Source organism: Alligator sinensis, unplaced genomic scaffold (genome assembly GCF_000455745.1).
Source record: "Alligator sinensis unplaced genomic scaffold, ASM45574v1 scaffold839_1, whole genome shotgun sequence".
Taxonomy (NCBI): Eukaryota; Metazoa; Chordata; order Crocodylia; family Alligatoridae; genus Alligator; species Alligator sinensis.
The window spans coordinates 85,419-96,106 of NW_005841885.1; the positions used below are offsets into that span (position 1 = coordinate 85,419).

Sequence of the window (10,688 nt, forward strand, 5' to 3'; positions counted from 1 at the left end):
ATTCCTGCAGTGAGAGAGGACCTGGCAAGGAAGTGCCTCCCCCATCTTGGACAAAAGGGGCCCTTTTGGGGGCTCCTTCTGAGCACTGATCTCTTCTCTCAGTTCCTCTGCACTGTGATTGCCATCCTGCTGCACTGCTTCTTCCTCTCCACCTTCGCCTGGCTCTTTGTCCAGGGCCTCCACATCTACCGCATGCAAACTGAAGCCCGCAATGTCAACTTCGGGGCCATGAGGTTCTACTATGCCATTGGCTGGGGGGTGCCTGCCATCATCACAGGTAGGTGCTGCCTACTGGGGAAGACAGGTGCCTGCTTGGAGGGAGGTGGGAAGTGGCTCAGGCCTGGGGCCATGCTAGGAGCATGCTTAGAATCTCCTTCCATCAGCCCCAGCTGTGGGAGGAGCACCGCGCAGGTTTCCAGGTATTCAGGTACTATCTATCCAGCCAATGAGACAGGTAGGAGGAGATGTGTGTAGAATGTATGTAGACGTCTATGGGCATCCATGTTTGCAGCTGTGCATGTGCTTGTGGCTATATGGGTCCAGCCAGGAGCATCCCCAGCAGCTCTGTGCACTGGAGATGGTCAGTGAGGTCCAGGCTGGTGTGACAACCATACAGGCAGAGGTGAAGGCCACATGCATTCGTTTCCACTCAGGGCTCATCTCTACTGCTGCCAAGGTCCATCCCAGTGAGAAAGGAGCTGAGCAGCCCCCACTCACACCCCCTCCATATGAGTCCATTGGTGTACACCTGACCAGAAGCTAGCCAGGGAGGGTGCTCTGAGCTTATCCTCAGTACCTGCTTCCAGGCCTGACAGAGACCGTGGGTGCAAGAGCGGGCATGGAGAATGAGGCCAGAGCAGCCTGGCTGGTGGACTTCGGGGTCTGCAGAGTGCCTGTGGGCATGGCGGGGAGACAAGTCCTCAGGCCCCTTGGGCCAGGCTCTGCTGCTGCCATGGGATAGATGAGCCCTTGGTGTTCTGGCAGGGCCTCCAGTTCCCCTGATGTGGAACATCAGTGGTCTCAGCAGCCAGGGTCTCCTTCCTCCTAAACAACCAGCAAGGCCTCTCTCCTGTCCTACTTCAGGATGGGCCTGGAGCTCCTGCCATTCCAGGGTGTGCAGCATAGGGCACAGATGCTCTTTGGATGTTCATCTTCATCTGTGTCCCAGGACCTTTGTGCTTCTGGCTGCCATGCATAGCCAGATTGGGCAGTTTGTGCCCTGTCCTGGGGCTCTAAAATGGACCCCATTGATACTGATCTCCAAGGAGCATTTGGAAGTGGCATCAGCCAGTGCTTGGTCCCTGCTTTGGGTTTCTTTGCTGGGAGATGCCCTGGAAATGCAGAGTAAGTCCAAGCAGCTGTGCTTGGAACTAAGCCTTCCCTTCCCTCTCCTCCCCTCCCCAGGACTGTCAGTTGGCCTGGACCCTGAGGGCTATGGGAACCCTGACTTCTGCTGGATTTCCATCCATGATAAGCTGGTCTGGAGCTTTGCGGGCCCCATCACCATCGTCATTGTGGTAAATTCTCACTCTGTTAATACCTGCCAAGCCCCTGTTCTGTGCCAGGCATCTTGGCCTCTTCCCCTCTTGCTCTTTCCCAGGTTTCTGCTGGCTCTTCCACATCATGTCCCTCCCTGTGTAGGTCCTCTCTGCTCCTTCTCCTTTCTTCTCCATGTGCTCCTCCTCCCCTGGACTCCCCTTCTCACCATTCCCCAAGCTCTTGCAGACGGATATCTATGGAAGAAGCTCAGCTCTGCACAGGGCTGGCTGCCCACCCAGTGTCATAGGGAGGGGCAGAGAGCACCAGGGCCGGAGCAGCAGAGCAGCCTCTAACCAGTCTCTGCTTTCAGATGAATGGAGTTATGTTCCTGCTGGTGGCAAAGATGTCGTGTTCCCCTGGTCAGAAGGAGGCCAAGAAGAAGTCAGTGCTGTGAGTATGGACTGGTGGGATCCCAGGAGGGCTCACCCACTCGGACCGCCCCCAACTGGGGCTGCTCCTGGCCTTGCCTTTTATTGCTCCAACTGGCCAAACACCCCCTGCGTGCACACTCCCTTCTCCATCACCACCCAGACCTCCGTGTCCTTTTTTGTCCAGTCAGTTTTCCCCTCTTGCCTGCTGCCAAGGACAGTCATTGCTGTAACCCTGTCTCCTTCCCCAGCTAAGCTGCCATGACTTAGCTTCCTCCCTCCAGGCTGGCCAAGGCTGAAATGCATGACTTCACTCCTTGCCTTGCCCTTCCCATGCACTCCCTCACCTGCTACCTCACACTCCTGCTCCATCCCCATATCTTCAGGGCTCTGCTTCTCTCCTGCCCCTGTCTCCAAGCTTGTTCCCCCCTGCTCCTACCCTGCTTTGCTCTCCATTTGTGACCCTCTCCCATTCACCCTCCACTTCTCCTTCCAAGCCACACTGTAATGCTGGGTCTGCTTCCCTGTCTTGGTGCCAAGGGGCCTGTCTGTGTATGTCTGCACTGCGCTGCATCCGATTTAGAAAGGAAGTTTCTTGGGTTGGGAACTGTGTCATCCTCTGGGCATGGCTGGTGCCCAGCTAAGAGCAGTCAGTATGCAGCAAGTGCAGCTGTGGAGCTGGAGAATACTGCATGTGCCCATGAACTTTTGGCGTGGGAAAGTGGTGCCGAGAGAGAGCCAGGCAGCTGGTGACAGGCGTGTGCTTTCCCCTGTGTTTCTGTCAGAGCAATATTCTAGGTTAACAACACAGTCTAACCTCAGTGTGTGTGTGTGTGTGTGTGTGTGTGCTTGTCTGTCTGTCTGTCTGTCTCTCTCTCTCCAGCATGACGCTACGAAGCTCATTTGTTCTGCTTCTAGTTATTAGTACTACCTGGCTCTTTGGCCTCTTGGCTGTCAACAACAGTGTCCTGGCTTTCCACTACCTCTACACTGTCCTCTGCAGCCTCCAGGTAACTCTCTGTCCAGCCTCTGCCCAGGGATGCCAAGCAGGAGCTCAGCCCCTCCTCTTTCCTCCCCTCCCCTCCCAGGATGCCTCCCACTGGACAAGGGAAAGTGAAGGGAAGAGGCAGTCGAATGGAAAGGAGAGTTACAGGGAGGTGGGGAGAGGAGGGCAGGAAACAGGGAGTGGGGGACCAATGATTTTTGCTCCAGCAGGATCCCTCTGTGCCCCCCGCCCTACCCCTGTACTGCTGTGCGACAGAAGAGATCGCTTCTCCCCACCCCTGTGTGTGCCTTGCTCTGCAGCCCTTGGCTTCCCTGTCCCCTCCTATGCTGCTCCCTGGCTCAGGCCTGCCTGGCAGTAACCCAGCAACTCCCAAGCTTTGATCTCTCCCCTCTGAACACTGACACTGCTGAGCCATGTTTGACCCAGCAAGTGACTTGGCAGGGGAGATTCCCTTCTTCTCAGCCTTCAGTGACCCAGTGTAGTTAGAGGGTGAAGGCCTGTCCCTTGAATTGTGGCAGGCTGACCCCTGCAAAAGTCTATAATGCCTCCAATGTATGGATCTCAGCTACACAATTTATGGTGATGGGTGATTGTTCTTGGGCTTTCTCCCTAGCTTGCTCCTTCAGCCTTTTGGCTAGGGCAAGTGAGACTAAGGGGCATCAAACTCCAAGGCCTCCAGACTTGGGGCTTTCATGCAGAATGCTTGTCCTGGGTCCTAGAGTATCTGAAGCTCGAAGTGGAAGAGTTTGGCAGGTAGGATATTTGCTGGTGGTTGTGCCATACAGACTTGAATGGTTGAGCTCTTCTCAGTTGATAGAGTTGGGAACTGATGTGGTTGATTTGGCCCCTGACATGAAATTAAAAAAAAAAGAAGGGGGTGACCCAGCAAGCAGTGTAGCCCAGATCTCTCCAACCACCTCTGAGGCCAACGGGTGCTGGGTTCTCTTCCACTCTGATGCACGTGCACACCCACTCCTCTTTCCCCTTGGCACACATGCACACATGTTGCTGTTACTAGTGTCACACTCACAAGCTGAGATTGCTGCCTGCTGAAGAGGCTGGTCTAGGTGCATCTCCAGCACATGCCTACCTGAGCTAGGATGAATGGGCCCACTTGGTGCCACCAGCAGTTGAACTGTGGCAGTACATTGCCCGCAAGGCCAAGCAGCTCGAGCTCTAAGCCATCCCAGGACCCGAGCCGGCTCAGGTGTGTTCCCCTGGCAGGGCCTCACGAAGGTTTGCCAACTGAGAGCGGCCCTGGCCCCACCCTTTGCTAGCAGTTTTCAGGGCACTGGGCCTTTCCATTCTGTCAATCCCTCCTCCCCCCTCGTCCCTGACAGCTTCTGCCTGCCTTTAGCTCAAGCTTGGTGCTGTCAGCTCCCTCTTGCTGCTGCCCTCACCCCTGGGCTACCTGCTGCCTCTAGTAGCCATTGTCCTGCCTAGGCAGAGTCCCACCGGGCTCTGGTGGTAGCATGCCCCAAGCAGCCAGCAGCTGTGATCTCTTCCTGGGGCACCTGTGGGGTGTTACCCAGGCCTGCTCTGAATCAGCTGCCCAAGAGGAGTCTCCCTGAATGAAGCGATGGGCCTGGGTTTGTCATGGGTCTTTGCTCACCTGAAAGCCTGCGGGGATGCTTGCGGGCTACAGGGGCTGCATGGAGGCATGAGCTATGAGCCCCCAGTGCCTGGAATTTGAGTGGCACCTAATTATCCGCTGTCTGCCCTTCCTAGCTGCACCAACCCGGCTGTGCCAGCATTGCAGCACCCCTGTCCTAACCGTCCCCTCTGGTGTCTGTTACACTGCATTGCTGCAAAGCCTTGCTCTGCTTGAGCTACTCCCTGGTGCTGGGAGCCCTGAGAACAGGATTGGGCCAGGTCCAGCTGCCAGGGCCCCATGCTGCCCAAACCACCTCTGTTCCGGTTTTCCTCCCCCACTTACCTTGCCACTCTCAAGCCACAGTATCTATGCTGCCTGATCCAGCTGCTACAAGTGAGGGCCCTCCCTGAGAGCTGGCGAGCTGGTAGACTAATGTGGAGAGGCCTTTGTGCTTGCTGGCGTGTACCCAGGTTCATAACCACCCCTGGCCTCAGAGCCCTTTTGGTCCCCAGCAGCTCTACACCCGAGCAGATCTCCTGGGTTCTGGAGGGAAAGGTGACTGGCTTCTGCAGTGCTCCACATGGCCCTGACCTGTTTTCTCACCCATCTTCCCGTGGGCCTCAGGGAACTGAACCAGGAGGCAGCCCCCTCCAAGAGGGAGTCACTTCTTCCTTCCTCTTCCTGAGACTGAAGAGTCGTGCGGGGCCCTAAATGGCAGCTGAGCAGCACAGGGATGCCTCCCTTGCACTCCTGCTGCTTGCTACACCCCTGCCATCCAAAGAGGTGCTTGCAGCAGTGTGCCCGATGCTGGAGAGCCACGTCTGTGCACGGGCAGGACTGACTGAAGCAGAAGTCACCAGGTCCTGGCAGTGGGTTCCAGGGGAGCAGACTGGAACCAATAGCACATTTGTGAATGGCTCCATGCAGCCCCACCGCTTGGTGTGGAGCAGGGGGCTCCAGGAGGTACTGTGGGCTTCCCCCTCGGCACTCCTACTTACAGCTTCCCTTCCCTTCCCTTCCCTTCCCTCTCAGGGCTTGGCTGTGTTGCTTCTGTTCTGTGTCCTGAATGAAGAGGTGCAGGAGGCCTGGAAACTGGCCTGCCTTGGCAAGAAGGGGCAGGGTGAGGAGGCAGCCAGGAGTGCACAGGTGGGTGACGGAGCGGCTTGTCTGTAGGCTGAATCATGGGGAAAGCACTGTGTCCTCCTCTCAGCCTGTCATTTAGCTGCCTGAGGGGCAGTGCCTTCCCTCAGTCATCCCCGCTGCTCCAGGGAGGCAGTGGGGGAGGTCCTGAGCAGAGGGTTGAGCTCTGCAGCTGGACCAAGCAGCCACATCAGAATGTAGGTATTGCCAATCCCAGGGAGCCCTGTGTTCCCATGTGGAGGCATCTGTGCCCCTGGGAAAGAAGGGGACGCCTTGCTGGGCAGAGCCCTGGGGGCTTCTGAATGGGCTCAGGCCCCTGTCCCCTCTCTGTGGTGATAGACCCAGTGGGTGGGAGTGGGACTGTGACACCCAGATGCAGCAAACAGACTCCTAATGAAGCCTCCACACTTCTTCCTCACCAGGGCCCCAGTGCATACAACAACACGGCGCTGTTTGAGGAGAGTGGCCTCATCCGTATCACCCTGGGGGCCTCCACCATCTCCTCAGTCAGCAGCGTCCGCTCCGGCCACACCCACTCCAGCCAGCGGGGTTACCTCAGGTAGGGTGTAGGCTGGCAGGGCCCAGCCTGGCAGCAGGGTGGTAGTGAGCCCATGTGTGCATGGCTGTGACGTGATGGATGTGGCAGGGTGAGGGTGCTTCTCTCCTCCCAGGCATTGCCTGCCTGCCCTCTGGCCCCTTTATTGTGGATGAGCAGGACTCCTGGGTTTCCCCCAGTACCTCTGCTGACTCCCTTCAGTCCTTGCCCATAAGTACCCCTGCTGGTCCAGCCCTGGAGCTCAGCCAGTGCCCCTAACTCCTGGCTCACAGCCCATTGCTGTTCCAGTCCTGGGCACCCCATGCAGCTCTGCACCTCAGGCCTAGCCCTCCAGGGTCTCTGCCTCTGTGTCTTGTCTTCTCATCCTGGTGCTGATGCCAAGTGCAGAAGATGAGAGGATAGGGCTGCATTACCCGGAGCACTGCCTGGTAAGGAATCGGGGTCGCAGTCTTGTGCCTGGTGTGTTTCAGAGAGAACATGATGGCGCGTCAGGGCTCTGCCCTGGATCACAGCCTACTCGGTCACACCGGCCCCACGGACCTCGATGTGGCAATGTTCCACCGTGATGCAGGAGGAGGTAAGGCTGGTGCCCAGCCCTCTCACATTGCTATGAGTGTGGAGGGGCCCCAGACTGCCCCAAAACAGCAGCTGCCATAGCATGGGGCAGGTCCCAAGCTAGCGCGGAGGCTTTGGAGCATAGGAAAGGCCATGCTGGGTCAGGCTAAAAGTCTGCCAGCCTGTGTCCTGTCTCCCACAATGGCAAATAGTGGATGCTTTAGAGGAAGAGTCCAAGGAACAGGGTGGGTATGGAGCAACCCAGCCCCTGCCATCCCTCCCAGGCACCAGCAGCAGGTCACATCCCCAACTGCTGTGGTTAACTGCTGTCAGTGGACCTGCCCTCCAAAAGTTGGTCCAGTCCCTTTTGGAACCTGGTTATGCTCTTGGCCTTGACAATGAGCGCCACACATGAGGGATGTATCTCCTTCAACTTTGTGCTGCAGGCATTGGCTCAGAGCACCTGCCCCTACCAGTCAGCCTGTTGGTTCCTGAGTCTGCACAGACTGTGATTAAGGCAGAAGGGAGCAGCCAGAGTCACTCATAGAATTGTAGGAAATTCAGGTTGGAAGGGACCTTGGGAGGTCATCTAGTCCAACCTCCTGCTAAAAGCAGGACCGTCCCCAGCTGGATCATTCCAGCCAGGGCTTAGTCAAGCTGGGCCTTAAAAACCTCCATGGATGGTGATTCCACCATCTCTCTAGGTAACTTGTTCCAGGGCTTCCACCCTCCTAATGAGAAAGCTGTTCCTAATATCCAACCTAAACCTCCCTTGCAGCAACTTGAGACCATTGCTCCTTGTTCTGTCACTCAGCAGCGTCTACCCTTGGGCAGAATGGGAATTGATCTGTCTAGTTACTGGAGGTGAAAATAGGGCAAGGCGGGGCTGTGACCTGGGCTGCACTGTGGGGTAGCCTATGGTTTTCAGGAGGGGAGAGCCAGATCAGGGGGTTCAGCTGAGGATGCAGGCAGGAGAACCCTATCCCACAATGCCCCCCTCCTCTTCCAACCTCCATGCGTCCTGCCCAGATCAAGACTCAGACTCGGACAGCGACCTCTCCCTGGATGAGGAGCGCAGCCTCTCCATCCCCTCATCGGAGAGCGAGGAGAATGTGCGTCTGCGTGGCAGGTTCCAGCGCCAGTTCAAACGGGCCGCACACAGCGAGCGTCTCCTCACCAATCCCTCCAACACCACTCCCAAGGGCAAGTACCACAGGAGGGTCCTGCCGGATGCTGGGGCCCTGGCAGTCAACCAGGGCCTGGAGTTATGCAGACCTGAGGGTGGGAGGGAAGGGTCTCCACCCACAGGGCACTTCTGAAGCACCTGTTGTTGATGCAGCATGATGCTTTGCTAAGATAAAATCTAAACCTGATGAGCCCTGGGACTAGCTAAGAGGATCCAGGCCAGGCGGGACTGCAGGAGAGGCAGGGGAATGCCACCACCTGTCCTGTCTGCTGGTTCTCCCTTGTGAGTCCCACCAGCCCACTGCAGGCTGTGAGTCACAAGATTGGAGAGGCCTTGTGAATTGACCCCTGTGAGCATCACAGCAGGTCCTGATTTTAGTCGTATCCAGGCATAACGTGTTCTTCCTCCCCTGCGGTCTTGCCCTGCCCCTCCCCAGATGTGGATGGCAATGATCTGATGTCCTACTGGCCAGCGTTGGGTGAATGCGAGGTTCACCCCTGCTCTCTGCAGAAATGGGGCTCTGAGCGGAAGCTGGGATTCGACATCAATAAAGATGCAGCCAACAACAACCAGCCAGACCTGGCCCTGACCAGCGGGGACGAGAACTCCCTCACCCAGACCCAGCGCCAAAGGAAAGGTAACTGTGCTGGTTGGGGGTGGGGACAATTGCCCCAGAGCCCTGCCAGTGCTCCTGGGCGCATACTGTACATCCTATTGACTGCATCCTCAGAGCCTTGCCACACCCTCTGCCCATGGAGGACTGACACTGCTTGGGCAGACTGACCATTCATGGCTTCTCTGCCTGCCTACTGGCATTAGACGTATCTGTTCTGGAGATGACAGAGTGTAGGTGCTGGCATCTTGAAACCATCCCAAACACACCCAGCTGCAACCTCCTCCCCCACATGGGTCTCACAGAGAGGGGCAGCACAGCCCAGGTCACTGAGCCAGTCCCATTGTCTGGGAATAAGGGGGATTTTCTCCGCCATCCCCAGGACTTGCTTCACTCTCGGCTTTGCTTGTCTCCTGCAGGGATTCTAAAGAATCGCCTCCAGTACCCTCCAGCTCTGCAGGGCTTGTCATCTGTGGGCAGAATGACCAATGAGCTCTCTTGGTACAAAACGTCCACGTTGGGTCACCGGGCTGTTCCGGCTGCTTCCTATGGCAGGATCTACTCAGGGGCAGGCAGCCTCTCCCAGCCAGCTAGCCGGTACTCTTCCCGGGAGCAGCTCGACATGCTGATGAGAAGGCAGATGTCCAGAGAGCAGCTGAGCAGGAACAACTCGGGGGAGCGTTTGGAAGCTGTCCCCAGCAGGCACGGCTCCAGGGAGCAGCTGGACACCATCCCTAGTAGGCATGGGTCTAGAGAACACCTGGAAAATCTACCCAGCAGGCATGGGTCTAGAGGGGACTTAGACACCTTAGCTACCAGGTATGATCAAAGCGATCATGGGAATACACTTCCCAGGAGGCAGGGGTCTAGAGACCATCTAGATATGTTACCCAGTAGGTTTGGGTCGAGAGAACAACTAGACTGTGGGCCAGTAAGAGAAGTCTCTAGAGAGTGGCTAAATACGTTACCTAGTAGGCAAATTTCTAGAGATCGAATGGACACTTTGCCAAGTCGAGACACATCTCGGGAGCAATTGGATCTGCTTTCTCGAAGACGGCCTTCAAGGGACCAGCTTGCATCAGCTAGGCAACCTTCAAGAGAGCAGCTGGACTTTTTATCCAGAAGATCTACTTCCAGGGAGCATCTGGATACAGTGCCCAGTAGGCATCCATCACGGGAAAATTTAGAGTCTTTGTCTAGAAGACAGCCCTCCCGAGAGAACCTAGAACCTCTTTCTAGGAGGCAGCCTTCTAGAGAGAATCTGGAAGCAGCTGCCAACCAACACCCTTCCACGGAGCAATTAGACATCCTTTCTTCCATCCTTGCTTCATTTAATTCCTCTGTCCTGTCCTCCATGCAATCCTCCAGCACTCCCTCTGGCCCACAGACCACGGCAACTCCTTCTGCAGTGCAGACCTCCTCAACACCTTCTGTGCCGTGCCCTTCCACACCTCGCTCTGCGACCTCCCACAGTATCTCTGAGCTGTCGCCAGATTCAGAGTAAGTGTTGCCCTTTCCCAGAGGCAGCATTCAGGTCAGTCCGGTCTGTGCCGTGTCTTGGCCAATGGGTAACCTTAACCTCCAGCCACCTTGGTGCTCCTTCTGCCCCTAGTTATGTTCGGTATGGGAAACATGAGCAATGCTACCAGGCTTCTGACTGGCCTGAGGTATAGCGTCTGAAAGTGCCTAATACGTGTGGATGGGCGAAGAGCTGCTCCAGGGCTGGGGCTGGGGCCAGGGCCAGGGCCAGGATCTTGCCGCCACAAGATCCTGGCCCTGGCCCCGGCCCCAGCCCTGGAGCAGCTCCCCACCCAGCCACACGCCCTGCCAGGACTGCATGTGCCAGTCTCCATGCAAGCCCTGGCCCGACAATGTCATGGCCCCACCGCTCCTGGGGTCTCCATGAAAACTGGCCACAGCAACGCGGGCAGAAGCTGCTGGGAATTGGAGTCTACCACAGGCCCAGTCGGATCTGTGGGCCAAGCTTTGCCTTCCCCTAGGCTACAGAGAAGCAGTGATGTCCCGTCTGACGTGTTGGGCTTGGAGGGGTGGTATAAAAGGAGGAGCGTGCCCAACACCTGAGCCCAGCACGTGTCAGCCTCATTTGAAAGCTCTTTCACTGCACTGAGGT

The 10,688-nt window shown here is 56.9% G+C and overlaps 1 protein-coding gene across 1 annotated transcript in view; it reads left to right on the forward strand.

The window, feature by feature from the left end:
- Positions 1-10,688, forward strand: part of CELSR3 (cadherin EGF LAG seven-pass G-type receptor 3) — a gene marked incomplete at its 5' end in the record, with an annotated part of 59,632 nt that overhangs the window by 46,745 nt on the left and 2,199 nt on the right. The window contains 10 exons of the mRNA XM_025196803.1: positions 103-277; positions 1,405-1,517; positions 1,850-1,929; positions 2,791-2,917; positions 5,540-5,653; positions 6,070-6,206; positions 6,674-6,780; positions 7,788-7,961; positions 8,381-8,581; positions 8,977-10,057. Coding sequence (XP_025052588.1) covers positions 103-277; positions 1,405-1,517; positions 1,850-1,929; positions 2,791-2,917; positions 5,540-5,653; positions 6,070-6,206; positions 6,674-6,780; positions 7,788-7,961; positions 8,381-8,581; positions 8,977-10,057 — 2,309 coding nt within the window. The remainder of the gene's footprint in view (positions 1-102; positions 278-1,404; positions 1,518-1,849; positions 1,930-2,790; positions 2,918-5,539; positions 5,654-6,069; positions 6,207-6,673; positions 6,781-7,787; positions 7,962-8,380; positions 8,582-8,976; positions 10,058-10,688) is intronic.